Genomic DNA, 22,668 nt, shown 5'->3' on the forward strand with positions numbered 1-22,668 from the left:
AGTGAACCAGAAGAGGCCCCCCTGCTCCTGGCGGGTTGGCACAGGACGGAGTGGAACTCTGGGCCAGCAGTTACACAACCACCGAGAACCTTCCAGGATCCCTCGCTTCATGCCCTCATTGAAATTCAGGAAGCAGTCCTGCTTCCCTGGCTTAAGTGCAGTTCTGCCGGGCTTTTGTTCCGTCTGTGAATAGTTCTCACTGGACGCCAAGGCACAGTGACTCAGTAACAGGAGCCTGTCACCCAGAGACCGGTGCTCCCACCGCCAGAATCACCACGGAGGTAAGTGCGTGGACAGCTGGGAGCCCCTCGGGTTGGGTACATCTGTGATCTCTTGTCTGGTCACCACCCTAGACCCAGGGTAACCGGCACATCAGGGGATTCGTGGATGCAGCTGCCAGTGGACAGTGAGATGTTGGCCGGGGAGCCCCAGTTCAGCAAGGCGCCTAAGTCCCTCCATGAATCTGGACTGGTCAGGGTGGTTTTACTGGGAGAGTGATTCTATTCACTTGCGAAATTAAGTGCTTGTTTTCTTCAAATTCACAGTACTTCCATACATATGATGTTTCTTTTATTGAAAACAACTTGAAAGCAAATATTTAAAAAGTTTTAGAATACTTTTAAAAAAATTTATTCTTGGCTGTGCTGGGTCTTTGTTGCTGCACAGGCTTTTTTCTAGTTGTGGCCGTGGGGTCTACTCTGTAGCTGCGGTGTATGGGCTTCTCGTTGCAGTGACTGCCCTTGTTGGGGCGCACAGGCTCCATGGGTGTGGCGCATGGGCATAACTGCCCCTTGGCATGTGAGGTCTTTCCGGAGCAGGGGTTAGACCCGTGCCTCCTGCACTGGCATGTGGACTCTTTACCAGTGAGCTGTCAGGGAAGCCCAAAACAAGTATTTACTAAAAATCACTTCTTTGGGAGGTTTTACAGAGTGATCAGAGTGTAATCTGTAACCTTATCGCAAATAAGGACGGGGCTGCGTGGTGAGTGCTGTGCTGCGGCTGCTCACACCAGCCTTGGCCCCGGCCGCTCATGGCCCGTGAGGAGCAGTGCCGGGAGGGCCTGGCGTACGACCGGATGCCCCCGCTGGAGCGGGGGAGGCCAGACGCCGCTGGCTACGCCCTGGACACCAAGCCCGGCGACCTTCAGCTGTCGTCGAGGCTGCCCCCGTGCTTCAGCCGCAAGACATGGGTCTTCTCCGTGCTGATGGGGGTGAGTGCTCCCCGCCAAGGGTCCCCTGCCTGCGTGAGGCTCCCAGGGCCCAGGTCGCTGCTGCGTCTGAGAGCCTCACGGATGTGACGTGCTCGCTTGCTTGTGTGCTTTGGATTCTTTCCCTGGTGGCTGCCTTGTGTCCCGGCTGGGTTGGGACAGTCTGGGGCCCATGCTGCCCATCGGCCAGGTCACCTGTTGGGCTAGGGTGGCCTGCACGACCGTCACCTCCTGGGGGCTCTGCAGAGATGGGGAGGAGGGGCTCCGCTCTTAGGACGGGCCTCTGGCAGGGTGAAAAGCAGAATGGGGTCCTGAGGCAGGAGGCCAGGGCCATGGGATAGTGAAGACCGAGGGGCCGGAAGGGCAGGGCCAGCAGGGAGCTGGGGGCAGGCCCAGCGGACCTTGCCTGGGGCCCTGGGACACCTCTTTTCTGATGGCTTGCGTAGGCACTTGGATGACGGAAAGAGCCATTTTGCCCTGAGTGAGCACGGCCACCTGGGCTGGCTGCTGGCCCTAGCTCTCTGTGGGCAGGACCTTGGGGCTCCGTGTGCCCAGGCCAAGACCCAGGATCCAAGCTGGGCCCTTCCCCTCCCTGGGCCCAGGCCCTACAGTCCGGCCCTGTAGCACCCCAGTGGTCCTGCCTGCCCTCCCCCTACACTGTGACCCTGCCCCACTGAGACTGGAACCCCCCGCTACGTGTGTCCCAGAGGAGTCTCCTTTCCCCGCCCCCGTGTGGACACTGGCAGCTGGTCAGCCTCCTCCCGTTTGCAGGGGCCGGGGCTCTGTGCCCTCAGCCGCAGCGCGTGGGCCTGCTGTCTGCTCCTCCCTTGGGGGTGCACCGAGGTCCCCTCTGTCCCCACACCCTCAGGCCCCGTGCTCCCACTCCACAGTGCACGAGGCCCCCCACCCAGACCCCGGGTCTGAGAGACCTCTGCCCGAGACCTCCATCCCACAGCCTTCCCTGTGGGGTGAATTTCCACCTCCGCCTCCTTGAGCAAGATGGGGTTGTGCGCGGGGCTCTGGCCCCAGGCCCAGTGCACACATTGAGGTGAAGGCATTGTCTGGGAAGCGGCACCACAGCTTCTTGCTTTCAGTTTTGACAGAGTCTCCCATCCCCCTAGTGAGCGTTGAGGCCCACGGCCTGAGCCTGCGGAGGGTGGGCAGCTGTTGTCCTTCAGGAGGCAGTCAGGCCCAGTGGGATCCAGGCGTGGGTGTTGCTGTTGGGCAGTTACGATGTGGACAGAGGGCTGCTGTGCAGCAGCTGAGCCCCCGGCCAGCTGCCGCCGCCTGCGCTCATGCCGTCCTGCAGGGCTGCCTGCTCGTGACCTCGGGGTTCTCTCTCTACCTGGGGAACGTGTTTCCTTTGGAGATGGACTACCTACGCTGTGCTGCGGGCTCGGTGAGTAGCGGTCCTCCGTCAGCACCGAGTTCTTGACTCTGAGATTGACGCATTGCTGTTGCTCACTTCTCATTCAAAAAACTCTCTGTATACTTTGGCTTCTGTCACTTCTGAAATGGATGAATGAAGCAAGCCTGCCTTCCTCCACCAACTCCGGGGTGAGAAGCGGCCCTTTGATTTCTCACAGGTGGCTGCGTGCTGCTCTGGGCCGTCCCACGAGCCGGCAGGGAACCCCCTCCGTGGTTTGGGGGCTGCACCTGCCCGCCCCAGAGCTTGTGCCTGCTCTGGACTCAGAGTGCTGAGGCCCAGGGGAGCTACTGGTCCACACAGAGAAACAACCAGTGACCCCAGCCAGCTCGAGCACAGGACATGTTCCCTGGGGTCTTGGGGGGGGGGGCCTCGCCCACCTGCTCCCTGCTCTAGCCGTCAGCACTCCCAAGTGTCTGAAAACTCGAGACCGACATTTCCTTACCCTGTACCCACGCAGGGCACCCAGCCTCTGCTCTCTTAAAGAAAACCCGTTGAAAGAATTGCGCTCACCTGCTGCCCTTCTCTCTAGAACCTCCTAGGTGGCCCTTGCTCTTCACCACTGGAGTAGCCCTGGTTGGGGGTCACAGTGATCTCTGACCTCTGACCCAGATGGCTCCAGGGCCACACTGACCTAGACAGATGTCCCAGCAGAATCGTCAGGGGTGACGGGGTGGGGGTGGGTCACTTCCCCCTGGCTCCTCCCCTGGCCCAGCCCCCATCCACCTCCTGCCAGGCTCTGCCCCCGCTGCTCCCTCCGAGGTCTGGGTCCCGGGGCTGCAGCGACACTGACCTGACCGCCGAGGCTCAGGCTGCCCCCAGCCCCTCCCTGCCGCCCAGGCTCCCCTCTTCATTGTCCTCGGCTCCTGGGAGGGCGCAGTGGGGGCCCCCGACAAGGACCCCAAGGGGCTCGGGGTCTCCTGGGTAATTCCTAGCAAGCCGCACCTGGTCTCGGGTGATAGGAAACTCCATCTGCTCCAGGCGCGTCTGGCGGGACAGTCTTCACCTTCAGGGGTCTTTCTGTCATCAGAACAATTAAAGCTGTTTCCAGAAGAATTATTTCAAAAGACCCAGAACCCTCCAGCTTCAAGCGAGACCCCTGGGCAGAGGGGACACGCCTCGGGCCCTGCAGGTCTTCAGGACACAGAGCGGCCAGCGGGATGCTCACCCACTCTCTCTTTTCAGTGCATCCCCTCAGCCATCGTGAGCTTCGCTGTCTCGAGGAGAAATGTTAGCGCGGTGAGTCCAGCCTTTCGTCTGCACAGCTTGAGGGCGGCATCGGAGGCCCCAATGGGAGGGCATGCTGGGGGGACGGGCCCAGGCTGCCCTTGGGGCCCCGCCTTCTTCCTTCCCCCTTGAGGGCAGACGGGCCGAGCTCACAAGCACCGCTGCTGATGCTAAGTGCCTGTCCTCGGGATGGGTGGCCCGTGCCCAGGAGTGAGGTTGAACGTCACAGAGGTGAAGGAAAGCCTCCCGTCTTGTCTTCCAGATCCCCCACTTCCAGATACTGTTCGTGTCCACGTTTGCCGTCACCACCAGCTGCCTCATCTGGTTCGGCTGTAAGCTTGTCCTGAACCCGTCAGCAGTAGACGTGAGTCCGCAAAGAGCCATATAGTCTCCCACGGTCACAGGTGCCGAGGCTCGGTCCTGCTGAGTCTGCTCAGCCCCGTTGGCCTGGAGCGAGTGTTGGCGAGCTGTCTGCTGGGCAGTTATGTAGGGATGTGTACCATGGTCTTGAGTCTGGGAATCCCACCTAAGCTTCTGAAGAAAAGAACTGTCTTCGATGCTTTCATTGGTGTCAGTGGATGGATTCACTGATTTTTTGTATCTCTTTCACGACAGTTCTTGAACGGTCAGTTCAGTTCCGTCGCAAAGTTGTGTCCGACTCTTTGCAACCCCATGGACTGCAGCACGCCAGGCCTCCCTGTCCATCACCAACTCCCGGAGCTTACTCAAACTCATGTCCGTTGAGTCGGTGATGCCATCCAGCCATCTCATTCTCTGTCGTCTCCTTCTCTTCCCGCCTTCAATCTTTCCCCGCCTCAGGGTCTTTCCCAATGAGTCTTAAACAGGGTCTTAAACATTAGCAGTACGTAATTGTGTATTTCGTTAAACGTGTGATGCTGCTGACTAAAGCCCCATTATTACTTTATGTTCTGCTAAGAAAAATGGAAGAGCCTTGTGATTTAAATCACAAGAAAGCAGAGAAGAATCTCTAGGAAACAGGACCTGATTAGAGATACCACTCTGTGTGTAACAGTGAATGCGTTAAGATCAGGAAAAGGGTGTGGTGGCCAGAGACGCCCCAGCCAGGCGTCTGGGCAGGAAGATGACAGACGCTCGGGTCTGATAGGAGCCTGTCTGCTGCCTGTTCTGCAGGAGACGATTCTCTGCTTTCTTGACATTTGATCGTTAAGTGCACGAAGCAGGGTTGTTGGATGTGAAAATCCACGTAAAACGATTATTTGTGCCAGAAACAGATATTGTTGAAAATGTTACTGAAATGCAGGCATTACTTATGAAATACAGTATCAGGTTCCTAGGCATAAATGCAGCAGAAGGTCTGGAGACTGTTTGTAAGAAGCCACAAAGCCTCACTGATAAGCGATGCTTCTTCACTAAGGAAACCCTGTGTGGAGGGATCGCCAGCCTGTGGGCCCAGAGCAAGTCCGCCCACAGGCAGGCCCCAGCAGGTCCAGGTGGTACCCAAGGGCTGGGGCGGAGCCCCCATGAAGTTCAGGTGGGGGTCTCCCCGCCACCGCACAGCTGCCCTGGCACGAGAGGAGAGCGCCGGCGTCCGGCCAGCCCAAGCAGTTGGGGGTGTGGCCGTCCCAGGCTTGGCGCACAGCTGTGATCCACTCGGCTTTGGCCCTGGCACCCACCCACCACAAGGCCCAGCCAGTTGTCCCGCAGACATAGGAGCCCACGCTGTAAGGAAGGGGACAGGTTCTCTCAGAGCAGCTGGCTCCAGGGCACCGTGAGGAGCCTTGGGAGAACGTCCTGGGCTGTAGGCGACTGCACCAGGAGCTTACTGGCAGGAAACCACCATGCCGACGGGCAGCTGAGCCGAGGCCCACCCGTCGTCAGAGGAGGTCCGCTGAAGCCACAGGAGAAACCGTGTCCCGCACTGGTCGGGCAAGGGCCCAGGGTGCCTCCCTTACATCCTGCAACTCCTACTGCTGCTGCAGACTCTTGGCAAAGGCCTGGAATTTTCAGGTCCTTTCGGAAGAGGGACAAACCTCAAAGACACACACACGGGTGACCCCGCAGCGTGCTCCTAGCAGCCCTGTTGATGGTGGCAGAAATCCCAGACCAGAAAATAATCCAGTATCCATCACCCAGGACGGTGCCCCCACACAGAGTGGATGAAGAAACTGAAGTCGTGCGAAGCTTCGCACACACATTCTCCTCCTACCCGGTAGCCTCCCCCGGGCTGGGCCGCAGCATCCCCCCACCGAGGTCTGGGCCCCAGAGCCCACCGTTAACCAGACCCACGGGCTCCTGCACCTCCAAGGTCCAGCCAGGCCACGTGGAGGATGTGAAGCTCAGACACCTGAACACACGGAAGGACCCCAGGACCACGAGGTCGGGACCCCCAGTCTCCAAACAGAGTCACGTACGGTGAAACAGGAAACTCTAAAGCCCCACCTTGAGGCCACCAGGGTGGAGAGGCTGCTCCCCTCCCCTTCTCCCTGTCAAGCATTAGCTGGACTTGCCCCTCCCCAGGGGGAAGCCATGCGGGGCTCCAGCAGAGCCTCTGCTGCCTCCGTCCCCGCACTCCCCGCCCATGCTGCTCTGCGTCCTTCTGGGCACTGCCTTCTTTAGAGAAGGGCCCGGCTCCATGGCCTCCAACTCTCTCCTCAGCAAACGAGGCCAATGTGGCACATCTCCGTGGGCTCCTTGGATGCCCAGGGGAGCCGTGAACCCACCTGACACAGCCAAGCCCAGGACACCACGGGGTCCATCCTCCCTACGGCCGGAGGCTGCCCGGTCCCACAGCCTTCCCTGCACTTGGCATCTCCAGCCACTCCCTTGTCCCATCTGATGACTGTGGTGTGGCTTCCAGTTGCCGCAGGTCACCCTCTGATCCCTGCCACTTCTGAGCCCTCTTCCCAGGCGTGTGCCCTCCTGGACTTCCTTTCTGTCTGCTGGCTGCTCCCGTCCTCGGCTTGTCCTGAGTTGGGTCTCTCCGTGGTCAGCAGCTCGGGCTGCCCCACGGGTGTCAGCCCCACCCCCACCCCCACCCCCACCAGCTGCTTGGCGGCCGAGGCGAAGCCAGGCTTGTCAGTGTGGCTTCATGACTTCAGTTGTCTTCCTTCTTCAAAGTCGACCGCTCTCATTTCCAATATATTAGAGGATAAGTGTTCTGAGTTCCTCAAGAAGTACAGCTGGGATTCTACTGCGACCAGTTGAAGTTTATAGAGTAACCTTGTAAGAACTGACAGCTTTGCTGTGTGATGTCACCCACCAGGGGCACGGGCTGTCTCTGCCCTCACAGCATCTGCCTTTTATAAGAGCTGGAATGTTCCTGTATTAGACAGTCCCTACATAATTCACGGGTGTGTTGCTAGTATGAACGGTATCTTCTTTAAAATTACATTTTTAGATGGGTTGTTCCTAGTGCACAGAGAGGCTTCTGATATTCCTTTTTTCCCTTCATTTTCGAGTGTTAGAGACAAAGGATTTGCATGCACGGTGCAGGGCATTCCCGGGTGTCCTTTATCCCGTTGCCCAGCGACAGCATCTTACGCTGTCAGACCAACTGATGGCATGTGTTCATTTAGCCTTTGTTGAAATTGTAGCCATTTTTAGAAATGGATTCTCTTAGGGGGACTTTGTGTCCAGAAGCGTTGCTGGACTCGTGTCCTCCGAGCTTTCCTGTTGGTTGAGCTGGTTGCGCTGTGTAGTCTCTGTGTCACCCACACAGAGCAGTTTAAACGCCCTGCCCAGGCTCCCCTCCAGTTCCTTTGTCTTCATAGCTTTGGCCAGGACTTCTGGCACCTTGGGCCTTTCTGTCTTTTTCCTGGTTTTAAATGGCTGGATCTAAAGTTGCCATGAAGTTTCTTCTTTTTCTCCTTTGGCTGTGCTGCCTGCCGGCTCGCTAGTGGCCTTGAGGGCTCGGTCATCGTGGGCATGGGCGTGGCTGCCCCACGGCACGTGGCAGTTTAGTGCCCCAACTGGGGATCGAACCCACGTCCCCTTCCTTGGAAGGCGGCCTCTTAGCCACTGGCCCACCAGGGCAGTCCCTCCACTAAGTGTTTCTACGTGACTTTCACCAAGTTGAAACCTTGTCTTCAAGTCCTGGTTTGCTCTAAGTTCTTTATTTTAAAAATACAAACATGCGGTGCTTGCTCTTGAACTTACTGAGGTGCTCTGTCCTCATTCAGTTTATTAAATGCACTAATTTTTCTGGTGTTGAGACTTCCTTCCTGAGACTGGCTTTACCTCGTCAGTGTACCATTTTCAGTGTTGTGATGGGCCGACCAGCCGTCTGGTGGTTACGGTTGCTCATCACTCATTCATGAGTGAAATGGGCCTACGGTTCCTTTGTCTGGTTTTAGAACCAAGGTTTTCCTGTCTCATAAAATGAACGCAGAAGCTCTTGCCTCTTTTTTGCTTTTTGCAACAGCTTGACACGCTGAGAAGTCGCTGCTTCTGGAAAGTCTGATCGAACTCACCTGTAAAGTCATCTCCATGATGACTGCTGGGGAGGGGACATCTTTCATTATTACAGTTTTGTGTCTGCTGCGGGGCAGCGCAGTCTGTGCACCGCAGCGACTGAGCCTGCGTGTGTAGAGCCCGAGAGCCGCGACGAGAGGCCGGCGCAACGAGAAGTCTGAGCACCACAGCTAGAGCGCCCCCTCTTGACTCCACTAGAGAAAGCGCACACACAGCAGGGAAGACCCAGAAGAGCAAAAAAGTACCGAACTCAGGCCCGGGCACTGAAAGTGCCAAGTCCTAATCCCCGACCTCCAGGGAATTCCTGGTTACTTGGTTTTGTCAGTTCAGTCCAGTCGCTCAGCCGTATATGACTCTTTGCGACCCCATGGACCGCAGCACACCAGGCCTCCCTGTCCATCACCAACTCCCAGTATTCACTCAAACCCATGGCCATTGTGTCGGTGATGCCATCCAACCATCTCATCCTCTGTCATCCCCTTCTCCTCCTGCCCCCAGTCTTTCCCAGCATCAGAGTCTTTTCAAACGAGTCAGCTCTTCACATCAGGTGGCCAAAGTATTGGAGTTTCAGCTTCAACACCAGTCCTTCCAATGAATATTCAGGACTGATATCCTTTAGAACTGGTTGGATCTCTTTGCAGTCCAAGGGACTCTCAAGAGTCTTGTCCAACACCCCAGTTCAAAAGCATCAATTCTTCAGCGCTCAGCTTTCTTCACAGTCCACCTCTTACATCCATATGACCACTGGAAAAACCACAGCCTTCACTAGACGGACCTTTGTTGGCAAAATAATGTCTCTGCCTTTTTAAAAAATTTTTATTTATTTATTTATTTTGTTTGTTTTTTGTGTTTTCCTTCTTTTTTTGTTACTTTTTGTTTGTTTGTTTTCTTTTTGCTTTTTGTCTCTGCTTTTTAATATGCTGCCTATGTTGGTCATAACTTTCTTTCCAAGGAGTAAGCGTCTTTTAATTTCATGGCTAAAATCACCATCTGCAGTGATTTTGGAGCCCGTAAAAATAAAGTCAGCCACTGTTTCCACTGTTTCCCCATCTATTTGCCATGAAGTGATGGGACCAGATGCCGTGATCTTCGTTTTCTGAATGTTGAGCTTTAAGCCAACTTTTTCCCTCTCCTCTTTCACTTTCATGAAGTGGCTCTTCAGTTCCTCTTTGCTTTCTGCCATAAGGGTGGTGTCATCAGCATATCTGAGGTTATTCATATTTCTCCCAGCAATCTTGATTCCAGCTTGTGTTTCATCCAGCTCGGCATTTCGCATGATGTACTCTGCATATATAAATAAGCAGGATGACAATATACTGTCTTGATGTACTCCTTTCCCGATTTGGAACCAGTCTGTTGTTCCCTGTCCAGTTCTAACTGTTGCTTCTTGACCTGCATACAGATTTCTCAGGAGGTAGGTAAGGTGGTCTGGTATTCCCATTTCTTGAAGAATGTTCCACAGTTTGTTGTGATCCACACAGTCAAAGGCTTTGGCATAGTCAATAAAGCAGAAACAGATGTTTTTCTGGAACTCTCTTGCTTTTTCGATGATCCAACAGATGTTGGCAATTTGGTCTCTGGTTCCCCTGCCTTTTCTCAATCCAGCTTTAACATCTGGAAGTTCACGGTTCACATACTGTTGAAGCCTGGCTTGGAGGATTTGGTCGTTACTTTGCTAGCGTGTAAGATGAGTGCAATTGTGCAGTAGTTTGAGCATTCTTTGGCATTGCCTTTCTTTGGGATTGGAATGAAAACTGACCTTTTCCAGTCCTACAGCCACTCTTGAGTTTTCCAAATTTTCTGGGATATTGAGTACATCACTTTACTGCAAGGGTTACTCCAGGTATCTCTTGACTTCCTACTTTTGCATTCCAGCCCCCTATAATGAAAAGGACATCTTTTTTGGGTGTTAGTTCTAGAAGGTCTTGTAGGTCTTCATATGACTGTTCAACTTCAGCTGCTTCAGCATTACTGGTTGGGGCATAGACTTGGATCACTGTGATATTGAATGGTTTATCTTGGAAACAAACAGAGATTGTTCTGTCGTTTTTGAGATTGCATCCAAGTACTGCATTTCGGACTCTTTTGTTGACTATGAGGGCTACTCCATTTCTTCTAAGGGATTCTTGCCCACAGTAGTAGATGTTATGGTTTTATATCACACAGTTAAATTGAGTTGTTGTGTATTGTGTGAATTTAAGCACAGGCGTGGATTCTTGTAACCGCCAGCAGTCAGGATGTGGGTCAGCCCTGTGACCCCCACCAGCCTGGTGTTTTCCACTTGAGGCAGCTACACTCAGAAGTGCTGTAAACATGGGCAGGCTCTGGTGTGAATGTAGGTTTTCATTCCTTTAGGGTAAATCCCCAGGAGGGACCAACTGCCAAGGAAGCTTGAGGTCAGGGTTGGCAGACTACAGCCCAAGGTCAGTTCCAGCCTGTGAGCCAACAGTGGTTTAAGAACAAAAATCCACATCCAAGAAAGAAAAGACTTGCCTGGTATCTGACTTTGGACAGGAAATGTTGTCCAGACTTCGAAGAGGCCACTAAGCCCCTTCATGGGACCGTCTGTGTTTACTGGATAAAGTGGAGAAGCCAGTTTTATAAACGTGCATGTTTTCCTTGGGCAGATCAACTTCAATCTGATCCTGCTGCTTCTGCTGGAGCTCTTCATGGCGGCCACGGTGATCATCTCTGCACGGTCCAGCGAGGCGCCTTGCAAGCAGAAGGTGGGTCCAGCCTGTGGCACGGCTGCAACACAGACCCAGCTGCAGAGCGAGGGGTCGATGGCCCCGGGGAGGCAACCAGAGCGATGCAGACCATCTCCTCCCTCACCTGGTGCTGCCCAAGTACCTTCCCCGCCCCGAGTAGTGCCACCGACAGAGCCCACGTCCACCTGAAGTATCACCTTGTAAACTGGGCCTTCAGCAATCACACGTTTCCATGTGCACAGAGGAAGTCCGTGTTTGAGTTTCTGCTTTCAAGCCTAAAGATCCAGGAGCATCGCCCAGAAACTCTCATTTCAGACCATCCTGGAGCGATGGCCTGGACGTGGCCGCCCCTGTAATGGGTTTGTTTCTTTACAGGGTTCCATCTCTGAGAGCAGCAGTGTTCTATGTGAAGTGACGTTTCCTGCTCGGGTCCTGAAATCCTACTCTGTAAGAAAGGCTTTTCCCTTCTACTTTGTTTCACGGAGTGGGGGGGTTGGGGAGTAGGCGATAAATGCAGGATGGGCATGTCCACGGCCACAGGCACCGTGCTGGTCGGCAGTGCACGTTACTCTCGCAGCGTGTCCATAAATCACATGTTAATTGTGTTTTAAGCCCTTTCCAAAGTCTTTTAGTCCATTTGTTCTATTACTGAAAGGTCTGTTAAAAACCTCCCAACCTGAGTGCAGATTATGGATCTGACTCTGTAATTCTGTAGCTTTTCATCATGGAGCTCTGGAGCCTGGTTTTTAGTAGACACAACTTTAGAATCCCTTCCTTCTGCCTGTCCCCCCACCCCCGCCTTTTTTTAAACCATTACAAGCAACTCTCCATTGTCACGGCTCCAGCCAGAACAGTGGTGTCGTTATCTGCGTGAGTTGCCTCTCGTCACTGTCTGCCACCTCGTCTTCCCCTCCTTCCAGCCCTTTCTGTCCTCACGTCTGGGTGGTCTCTGTGCAGCGTGTAGGGGCCATGTGGACGGAGCCAGGTCACCCAGAGCACAATGCCTGCCACCTTCGTATTTACGCATTTCTCCATCTTTTTCCTATTTTCTGTGCCTTTTTGCACTTTCCTTTTAATTGGTGGAAGATTCCTCCTTCCTTTCCCCACAAATTTGGGTTGGAATGCGCATTTTCAGTATTCCTTTGGAGATTATCCTCCATGTCACTGCATGGGGGGGCGCCCTGCTCCTCGGCCCAGAGCTCACGGGAGCCTCCCCACCCGCCTCCTGGGGCCCTGGGGAGCCCCCTCCCCCACAGGTGATGCTGACTCTCTGCCCCCAGGTCATCGAGGTGGTTGCAGGGGTCTCCGCCATCCTTGGAGGGGTCATTGCTCTGAACGTGGACGACACCGTCTCGGGCCCGCACTTCTCGGTCACATTCTTCTGGGTCTTAGTGGCTGTGAGTAGGTCGGGTGCTGCCCGTGGGGGTGGCCAGCCTCTGAGCTCAGTTTCGGGCGGTCAGGCAGGGTCACGGTGGGAGGGCCAGGAGCACCCTGGCTGTTTGGGACCAAGGAGTAACGAGTCAGCCTGTTAGCTTAGCTGTTTTATATGTTTTTGTATTGTTTTTCCAGGAAAATGCTTGTTTTATTGTTTTATATAATTTTATAATGTACAGCATTCACATTGTCTCACATTTTGAAGTGAAATACACACGTATTATTTCACACTGGCTGCAGCTACAGTAAAGGCTCAGCTTGGCAAGTGCTCGCTGCTTGGTCGCTGTTGTAGACGGGGACTCTCATCCTTTTAAAAGCAAGTCTCAGTCGACTCACGTAATTTAATGCTGTCCGCCACTGAAACCGGAAAGCACCCTGTGGAGCACCTGGCCCCCAGCCCGGCCACCCTGCGGCTGTGCTGTGCCAGGGTGCGGGGATCCCCGTCGGCTTGGGGCAGTCACCGGGGTCCCCCGAGCCCCCAGTCTGCCCGCGTCGCGTGACGCCCCAGCCGCATAGTCCCCTGCGCCCTGTGCTCCCACACCGGGCGTGCGGGCACTGCCTTCTCCTCTGTGGCCGCGCGGACAGCTGGCTGGGGCTTGGGCACACCTGGGCGCAGCAGGCCATGTGGGCAGGGACGGCGAGGGCACCGGCGCCTGGTGGGGTGGCTGGATATCCAGAAGGTGGGCCCGGGGGTTGGTGGCCTCGAGGAAGTTCTGCCCCTGAACTTCCCCCTGCCTGGGTCCTGGCTCCTTCAAATGAGTAGAACAGGCCTTTATTACTAACAAAGCGGCAGGGACGCTGGCCGGTGGAGGCACCCCGGTGGTCGAGGCATGGTGTGCGGTGGCAGTGTCTCCAGGGCCCGAGTCTGACAGCCCAGCCGAGCCGCCTGCAGCCCGCCCTGCTCACGGCCCAGAAACGCCACGGACGAGGCCTAGGCGAGGGCCAGCCGAGGGCTCCCCGCAGAGAGAAGCACGAAGCTCTGTCCTCACCTGGACCCTGAGCCGCGAGCAGACCCAGCTGGACCTGGACATAGCGGGCGCGACTGCAGCCGGACGCAGACCCTGCCTTGCACGCAGCGGTTGAGTCCCTGCCACGGCCCCGGCCAACGCTGAGTTGGGAGGGAGCAGGACACAGGCGCACGGTGTCTGGCGGGGCCCCCAGCCTCTGTGGCGCTGAGCAGCGGGGCGCAGGGAGCCTCCGCCCTCCAGCCCCAAGCAGCCGACTTTCCCAGCTGCCTCGACGGCCTGAATGAGCACGGGAGGGCATGTGTGGGGCCGGACTCGGGCTGTCAGCTCTGAAGCCTTCTCCTTCCTCCTCTCTCAGTGTTTCCCAAGCGCCATTGCCAGTCACGTGACGGCGGAGTGTCCCAGCAGGTCTCTGGTAGGTGACACCCGGCTGGGCCCAGGGACCTCCTGAGCAACTTGCTGGCCTGCGCGGGGTTGGGGCGAGCACCGAGGGGCGTCTGCAGGGCCTGCAGGAGGGCTGGGCGACTGTTCGCGGGTGGCCTGTCTGTGGAAATAAGCAGCCACGGCAGGTCTGGCGTGAGGGTCAGGAGAGGTTCCTGGGACTCAGCAGACGCAGCATTCTGCCCCAGCGTGGATGTTGAACGCCGATGCTTTCGGAATCCAGTCTGAATGCCCTGAGGCGTGAGCGTCGGACTCGGCGGACTCCTGGGGCTGCGTGGCTTGTTTTGGGAAGTCAGAGGAACAGTTTGGAGGGCATGGGGAGGAGGCCATAGATCATTAAGTGCTGTTTTATGAACAGAGTGAATTGTGCGTCAGTTGAGAAGGGGCACACTGAGTACAGAGGCTCAGCAGACGCCCCTGCAGCCCAGACCCGTGCGGAGTCCTGATTCACGCTGGCGGGCGCCGGCCTCCCCCACGCCCGCTCTGCTTCCCGCCAGGTGGAGGTGCTGATCGCCGTCTGCAGCCTGGCGGCCCCGCTGCTGTTCACAGCCTCTGGGTACCTGTCCTTCAGCATCATGAGAATCATGGATATTTTCAAAGACTACCCACCAGCCTTCAAGGTCTGCGTGCTTTTATTTTAACTAAACCCTCAGAGACGCGGTGCCGCTGAGCTGCTGCCCATGTCGGGAACGCCTGCCTTCACAGGCGTGTCTCATTTTCTCAGCCCTTTGTACGTTCATTTGTGTTTTAGAGTCACATTCATCCAGTCTCATGAGAGACCCCATTGGTTCCTGCGTAAGCTGAAGAGAGCAAGAACCTCCTCTTTAAGGGGATTCTTGGGGGTCCAGTGTCCCCCCACAGGCTCAGGCATCAGGCAAGGTTAGTCTCAGATGCCCTGGATGATCGCAGTAAGACAGTGTTATGAGAAATTTCAAACATATCAGAAGAGTTGGAAGGTTAATGCAGGCAGCACTGAGGTTCTCTGGTGGTTTACGTGTGTGTCCATGTGTGTCCGTGTGTGTCCGTGTGTGTGTGTGGTGACGGGTGGGAAGAGCACACACAGGCATCATTTTCTGGAAGCATCTGAAAGGGAGTGACAGATGCTTGAAGTCACCCTTGGCCTTCGATCCTCTGCACGTCAGCAGTAAGGCCAGTCCCTGTGCAGCTGAGGCGGCTGGCGTACCACCTAATAGCACAGCATCCCCTCGGACTGCCCCGAGAAGACGCTCTGAGGGCAGCGGTCCTCAGAGCAGCGAGGCTCACCCTTGCACTCTGGTGTCTTCAGATCTGGGGCAGACGCCGCTCCCCGTGCTGGTCCATTTGCAGCGGCAGCCAGTGGGCTTCCCGGGAGCTGCAACCCCGTGAAGGAAGAAGTCCCAGAGCGGGCGCCTGTGGGTCAGCGCTGCTGGCAGCCCGCTGCCTGGGTCCCAGATGGGGCCGGGCTGTGTGCATCTGTGTCTGCCCAAGAACCCGCCCCCGCCCCCGCCCCCGGGGGACGTGCGCTGGCCACTGTCCACAGAGCGCTGCGTCCCTGTTCTCTGGGCTCCCAGATGCCAGCCCATCAGCCTCTCCTGGCAGACGCTCGAGATGGCCCGGCTCACCTGATCTGGCCCCCACCCCAACTCGCCCTCGCCCTGGGAGGGGAGCCGTGTACCCATTCCTGCGGGGTTATCATCACTCCTAAGCCCGGTCAGTGGACAGAGCTGAGAAATGTGTGTACTTACAGATCCTGAATGTATACTGCTACCTCCAGTTCAAAATTTTACATGCTAGTGTTCCCCCAGCCTTTGCTATTTTATATTTGCCTTATTTTTCTCTTAGTACAGAGACCTTGTTTCCTGATAGCACTGACTGTGGTTCAGTTCAGTTCATTGACTGTGGTTCAGTTCAGTTCAGTTCAGTTCAGTCGCTCAGTCGTGTCCGACTCTTTGTGACCCCATGAATCACAGCACACCAGGCTTCCCTATCCAGCACCAACTCCCAGAGTTCACTCAGACTCACGTCCATCGAGTCGGTGATGCCATCCAGCCATCTCATCCTCTGTCGTCCCCTTCTCCTCCTGCCCCCAAGCCCTCCCAGCATCACAGTCTTTTCCAATGAGTCAACTCTTCGCATGAGGTGGCCAAAACACTGGAGTTTCAGCTTTAGCATCATTCCTTCCAATGAACACACAGGACTGATCTCCTTCAGAATGGACTGGTTGGATCTCCTTGCAGTCCAAGGGACTTTCAAGAGTCTTCTCCAATACCACAGTTCAAAAGCATCAATTCTTTGGCGCTCAGCTTTCTTCACAGTCCAACTCTCACATCCATAAATGACCACTGGAAAAATAGCCTTGACTAGACGGACGTTTGTTGGCAAAGTAATGTCTCTGCTTTTGAATATGCTATCTAGGTTGGTCATAACTTTCCTTCCAAGGAGTAAGTGTCTTTTAATTTCATGGCTGCAGTCACCATCTGCAGTGATTTTGGAGCCCAGAAAAATAAAGTCTGACACTGTTTCCACTGTTTCCCCACCTATTTCCCATGAAGTGATGGGACCGAATGCCATGATCTTCGTTTTCTGAATGTTGAGCTTTAAGCCAACTTTTTCACTCTCCTCTTTCACCTTCATCAAGAGGCTTTTGAGTTCCTCTTCACTTTCTGCCATAAGGGTGGTATCATCTGCATATCTGAGGTTATTGATATTTCTCCTGGCAATCTTGATTCCAGCTTGTGCTTCTTCCAGCCCAGCGTTTCTCATGATGTACTCTGCATATAAGTTAAATAAGCATGGTGACAATATACAGCCTTGACGAACTCCTTTTCCTATTTGGAACCAGTCTGTTGTTCCATGTCCAGTTCTAACTGTTGCTTCCTGACCTGCATACAGGTTTGTCAAGAGGCAGGTCAGGTGGTCTGGTATTCCCATCTCTCAGAATTTTCCACAGTTTATTTTGATCCACACAGTCAAAGGCTTTGGCATAGTCAATAAAGCAGAAGTAGATGTTTTTCTGGAACTCTCTTGCTTTTTCCATGATCCAGCTGATGTTGGCAATTTGATCTCTGGTTCCTCTGCCTTTTCTAAAACCAGCTTGAACATCTGGAAGTTCACAGTTCACATATTGCTGAAGCCTGGCTTGGAGAATTTTGAGCATTACTTTACTAGCGTGTGAGATGAGTGCAATTGTGCAGTAGTTTGAGCATTGTTTGGCATTGCCTTTCTTTGGGATTGGAATGAGAACAGCTTTTCCAGTCCTGTGGCCACTGCTGAGTTTTCCAAATTTGCTGGCACATTGAGTGCAGCACTTTCACAGCATCATCTTTCAGGATTTGAAAGAGCTCAACTGGAATTCCATCACCTCCACTAACTTTGTTCGTAGTGATGCTTTCTAAGGCCCACTTGGCTTCACATTCCAGGATGTCTGGCTCTAGGTGAGTGATCACGCCATCGTGATTATCTGGGTCGTGGAGCTCTTTTTTGTACAGTTCTTCTGTGTATTCTTGCCACCTCTTCTTACTATCTTCTGCTTCTGTTAGGTCCCTACCATTTCTGTCCTTTATCGAGCCTATCTTACTGCCCCCTTTGTCTGACCACGCACACACGTGCTCCGGTGACAGCCATTCCCGCCAGCCGCGCCTGCTGGGCCAGCTGACGGCTCCGCACCCGCTCGCTCTGGGAAGGAACCCTCTCTGGGTGGCCCTGCTGCACAGCCACGGTTGATGGTTTCTGTTTGTATTCAGTGTGGGGCTTTGATGCTTTTTTCCCTCTTGTTAGGACTTTTGCATGTATAAAACTTTTACATGGTTCAAAAGTCAAATCAACCCGCAGGCAAACTCAGAGGGCTGCGCTCCCGCCCGCGGCCTCCCACTGCTCCCACAGGCAGCGTGTGTGTCTTTCGTTTCCTTCCTTCCTGAGGAACAGGCCACGCTGATCGTACCTCTGCACCTTGCCTTTCTTTTTTTAAACTTGATTCATCCCGGTGCTTCCTCGTCACCCAGAGGACAGGTGCATTGAGTTGGATGTTGGCAAACCCACTGGGAGGCTCCTGTTTTCCCCCCACCAGCGGTATGAGAGCACCTGTCCCCGCAGCCCGGGAGGCGTGTCCCCCGGCGCCCGTGACACGGCTGAGAGCTGGAGCCTCGGGGGGCCGAGGCACGCGTGTGAATGCGGGTCGCTGAGACCCTTTCCTCTGTCCTAGGCACTGTCTTCCTCCTACAGCTCCGCCTGTGTCTCCTGCCCATTTCCTGCGGGCTTTGCTGACGCTGTCAACACAGGAAGCCCAGCCCTCTGTCAGACACGGAAGATGCAAACAGCGGCCTCAGCTAGGCAGCTGTTCATTCTGCTTGCTGTGATCTGTCTCGTGTGGAAGTTTTGTTGGTGTTTTACACAGTTAAATCTGTCCATGTTTTCCTCTGTTGCTTCTGGATTTTGAGTCACAATTAGGAACGCTCACACTCGTGTTTCTGCTGGAGTCTAACCTGGAGCTTGGCGCGAGGAGTGGGCCCAGTCGGACTTTACTCGACTGGCTTGTCCGTGAATAAAAGGTTCAGCCCCTTTTAAAAGCCCCTCTTTTTCTCAGTCGTCTGAGACTCTGAGCTTCTGTCTGTCTGGGTCTCTTTCTGCCCTGACTGTCCTCTCGCAGCCAATCTGTGCCACTCTGCCCACCCCAGAGGTTGGCACCAGGGCGTCAGGACCTTGCTGGCTTGATGCTGACTGCCCTGCATTTCAGGGCTTCCTCGCTTCTGTCATGGTTTGTTCTTTTATATGAACTTTATCTTTTAGATTTTTAAGAAGCATTTATTCATTTTGAACGGCGTCAGGTCTCGGTACAGCGTGTGGGATCCTTCCTTGCAGCCCGTGCGTCTCTGTCTCGTTGGGGCATGCGGGCTCTCAAGTGCAGACTCAGTGGTTGTGGCACTTGGGCTGAGTTGCCCTGCGGCAGGTGGGATCTTAGCTCCCCATGCAGGGATCAATCCCACGTCCTCTGCATTGGGAGGCAGACTGTTAACCACTGGACTACCAGCAGGTTCCTGTGTGAATTTTAGAATCGCCCTGCCTGACTCAAGTAAACACAGTGTTGCGTTCTTAAAAAAGCTGGACTCACTCCTAAGTGTGCAGGTTAACAAGAGATGTTGAGTATTTTTTCTTTGTCTTAATGTTTGGTTGCTTTGCGTTTCTGAGGCTAGAAGGTCACCGTGCAGTGTGAGGAGGGAGCCAGTGGTCTGTGGGTGTCTTTACAGACCCTAGGGCTCCCTCCGTATTGGTGACAGCCCCTTCTCCAAGGCGTGCCACCCCCACTCCTGTGGCCCCGGGCAGACGCCATCTCCCAGTAGTCAGTACAGGCCCCCGGCTTCTGCTGGAGCTGGTCTGCCGGTCTTTCTGTGGAGCCCGCGTCCCTGTTTTTCCTCCAGCTCTGGGCTTCCACTGGCGTCTCACGCAGAACTTGCCTTTGCCTCACTGGGCACTCTCCGGGAGGCCACAGATGGTTTCAGCGGCTCCTTTCTGGACCTGCTGGGGGGCCTGGAAGACGAGCCGGGCAGCACCATCGGGGGCCCAGCTGCCTGTGGGTCATGTTTGTGCAGGTCTTCCGTTAAGTCCAGGATGACAGAGCTCAGACCACAACTGAGCTCCTCAGCTCTGGCTCACTGAGACAGTGATCACTGCCCCCACTGGGGACACAGTAGGGCCCCCGAGGAACGGGAAGCTGAAACCCTCCACCGCAGGCCTCGGGGTCTCTGCTCCGGGAGCCTCCCAGCTGAGGGGCCACGCAGTGGGTGGGGGGCAGCTGAGGAGCAGGGCGTGCGGCCTGCCATCCCGCCCGCCCTCTGCCCCGGTCTCCTGCTCACCTCTTGCCCCCAGCAATCCTATGACGCGCTGCTGCTGCTGCTGATGCTGGAGCTGCTGCTGCAGGCAGGCCTCAACACGGCCACCATCATCCAGTGCGTGCGCTTCAAGGCGGGCGCGTCCTGGGACGCCGCGGGCGCACTGCCCAGCCCGCAAGAGCGCCCGGCGGCCGGGGAGGTGAGGGGCCTCTGAGCCCGTCTGGAGGGGAGGGGAGGGGGGGGCCTGCCCTCCCGGGACCCTGGGCAAAGCGATGCCACCCAGGCTGACTTCTTTCAGGACCTGTTGGGTCACTTTCTCTTTAAAACAAAGAAAAATCTTGAAAAGGTGCAATAATACATTTATACACTTTTTAAGCCAGCCAGGCAAACACAAATCCGTTTCTGAAAAGATACTATGGAGTGAATGCTTCCAGTTTTACTCTTGAAAATGAGCTGAGAACTTGGCAAACATCTTCAGGGATCACAGAGCTCTCCCTCCAGCAGCCGGCCAGGAAGGGGAGCCCGCCCCGTCCCCGGCAGATGTGCATCCAGGGCCCAAGGCGGGGGCTCTGGAGACTCCCAGTGGCCCTTCTGCCAGGCTCACAGCCGCTGCGCTCCACCTGGGCCCCGCCCCTCATCCCCACACATGAACACTCCTCCCTGGGTGCTGTCTGCTGCGGCTTTTGCTGGGCACACCCGGCCACTGTCCCCCAGGTGGCATCATGCTCTGGGCACCTGGGGAGGCCACTCTGGGTGGACCAGACACGCCTCCTGCCCAGCTGCCACCTGGGCCCACCCTGCTTACTGGTTGTGCAGCACAGCCCAGCAGGGACCAGGGCCCTTCCAGAAAAACTGGGTTTAAGTGTAAAAAGAGGTCAGAAACACAGGCCCGTGGGTTTCTCATGGGGACACACAAGTCGAGTGGGGGCTGCCCTGTGCTCTGCACAGCATCTCCTGGACATGCCCAGCGCCGCCAGCCCCCCATCTTCATCCCCTGGGTGCTCCTCGGGTGGTATCGTTTGGTTGACCTTTTCACGTGGCTGTGGTCAGTCTCTCACAGGGACGACTGTGTCCCCGGGTCCCACGTGAGGTCCACCTGGTTCCATATCAGGACGTCAAGGTGCAGTGTCAAGCCAGTGGGTCCTCCCGGCTGGTTCCAGAACTGCCGGTTCTGGGGCTCAGGAGGGCTGATCTGGGCAGCCGTCCACCCTGTCTGGTGACCACTGGCTGCTTCAGATGCCCTCCCTCCCAGGGGTCACGGCCCTGGAGCTGCCTTCACAGCCTCCAGGGCCAAGTCCAGCCTCGAGGTGGTGGGGGCATCTGTCTCCTCCCCCAGGAAGAGCTGGCGGGACTTACCGCTGCGCCCTGGAAAGTATCATTGCCCGTCCGCAGCACTTACTGAGCACCTACTGTGTGCCGAGGCTGCTCTGCCGGGTGCAGGATGTGGGTGCGCAGGAAGAGGCCTCAGGCAGGTGTGGGTGCCAGCCCAGCCCCTGCAGAGAACGCAGGTGGGGGACGTCTGGGAGAGTGGAGGGGCCGGCGAGGGGCGAGGGGCCGCCCCTGCTTCCTGCACGGAGCTGGGCGGCCCCAGACAAATACGCTGTCCTGTCTCAGTTGCAGGTGCCCAGAAGCTCCCTGAAGGAGTTCGACAAGGAGAAAGCGTGGAGAGCTGTTGTGGTGCAGATGGCCCAGTGACTGCCCGGGCCGCGAGGCAGGGTGGCCTGACGCTACTGCCTCCGAGCTGCAGCCCCACCCACCCCTCGCCTTCCTGTGGGGCCGGGTTCAAGGTGGAGTCTTCTCGTTTCTGTGGTTTAAGTTTGAAATAGGCAAACGTTGACTGCTTTGTGCTTACTGAGGGGGGTTCAGTTCACTGCTGCCGAGGTGGCCTGACCACAGGAGCCGCGGCACGGGGCCCCTGGTGAGGAAGGGCCGGGCCAGAGCCGAACCCTGCCAGTGCTGACCCCTGGGCAGCCCTGGGCTCCAGGCTGCTGGTGTGCTCGCTGCACTGTGCTTGCCCTCCCTGCCCTGCTTTGCTTTGCACCTGCTGTGTGCCCCGCCCTGCGTGGGCCTTACCCGTCTCCGCGCTTCCTATCCTCTAGGCGAGGGGGGCAGCCTGCCAAGCCTCGATTTCCCCCCGAGGGGGCAGAGCTGCTTCCTGCCTGCCCGCAGAGCCCACGGGGCTGCACCTTCAGAGCTGCAGACGTGGGCAGCCCCCACTCAACCCGCGGTGTCCCCATGAGAAACCCACGGGCCTGTGTCTCTGACCTCTTTTTACACTTAAACCCAGTTCTTCCAGAAGGGCCCTGGTCCATGTTGGGCTGTCCTGTGCAGCCAGTAGAGACCCAGCTCAGTGGTGGTCAGGGTGCTCTTGTCCTGAAGCCTCTTGTCAACCACACGGAAGTCCACCCTGACCACTGCGGCAGCTCAGTGTTCCCCGCATGGGCCACTGTCCACGGCCCTGAAGATGGACAGGCCGCATCTCCGTGCCTTGTGTCCCAGGCAGGCCGGGCAGACACGGGCCTTGGTCAAGTCCCCAAACGAGCACGGGAGCACTGAGGGGCTGTCTGCACACAAGCAGACCCCACCCACATGCAGCCCGTGGGGGCCACCTCCCCTTCCCAGTTCCTCAGGCCGGGTGAGAGCCACAGGGATAGCGTGGGTGACACGGATGTCTCTAGGGGGCCAGAAAGTTGGGAGCCTGATAGCTGGAGTGAGCGCCTGGGGGCTGGACACAGGCACTTCTCCCTTCAGAGAGAGCTCGGAACATTCACACAAGTGGGGTTTAAAGCTGCAGAGTCGGACACGGACACGACTGAAGCGACTTAGCAGCAGCAGCAGCAGCGGTCCTGTCTGTCGGCGTATGTTTGTGTGATATAATGTAGCACTGCCTGAGCAATAAACGCTAACTCGTCGTTGTGCCAGGGGCCTGGTTCACTTTGGGTCACCCCACACCTCTGTGCCCAGGTTCTGAAACAGCTGAGGTAAAGCATGGGCGGGGGGGTGC

General features: G+C 56.1%; 1 protein-coding gene across 2 annotated transcripts; it reads left to right on the forward strand.

Moving 5' to 3' along the window:
* The first annotated feature begins 174 nt into the window (after positions 1-174).
* Positions 175-22,583, forward strand: MLC1 (megalencephalic leukoencephalopathy with subcortical cysts 1). 2 transcript variants are annotated; one of them, XM_027540459.1, is made up of 12 exons: positions 175-281; positions 968-1,210; positions 2,517-2,606; positions 3,819-3,872; positions 4,123-4,224; positions 10,940-11,038; positions 11,396-11,467; positions 12,301-12,417; positions 13,778-13,834; positions 14,358-14,480; positions 19,702-19,863; positions 21,279-22,583. In XM_027540459.1, exons 2-12 carry the CDS (start codon positions 1,031-1,033, stop codon positions 21,357-21,359), a joined length of 1,137 nt encoding a protein of 378 aa, XP_027396260.1. In that variant the 5' UTR covers positions 175-281; positions 968-1,030; the 3' UTR covers positions 21,360-22,583. The 2 variants fall into 2 exon arrangements, with proteins under 2 accessions (XP_027396260.1, XP_027396261.1); XM_027540460.1 differs by lacking the exons at positions 19,702-19,863; positions 21,279-22,583 and adding an exon at positions 18,061-19,665.
* The last annotated feature ends 85 nt before the right edge of the window (positions 22,584-22,668 follow it).

Source organism: Bos indicus x Bos taurus, chromosome 5 (assembly GCF_003369695.1).
Source record: "Bos indicus x Bos taurus breed Angus x Brahman F1 hybrid chromosome 5, Bos_hybrid_MaternalHap_v2.0, whole genome shotgun sequence".
Taxonomy (NCBI): Eukaryota; Metazoa; Chordata; class Mammalia; order Artiodactyla; family Bovidae; genus Bos; species Bos indicus x Bos taurus.

Coding starts and splice junctions, on each gene's coding strand:
- MLC1 (XM_027540459.1), top strand. CDS start 1,031: ATGGCCCGTGAGGAGCAGTGCCGGGAGGGCCTGGCGTACGACCGGATG. Junction 4,225..10,939: donor TGAACCCGTCAGCAGTAGAC/GTGAGTCCGCAA, acceptor TTCCTTGGGCAG/ATCAACTTCAATCTGATCCT. Junction 14,481..19,701: donor ACTACCCACCAGCCTTCAAG/GTCTGCGTGCTT, acceptor TCTTGCCCCCAG/CAATCCTATGACGCGCTGCT.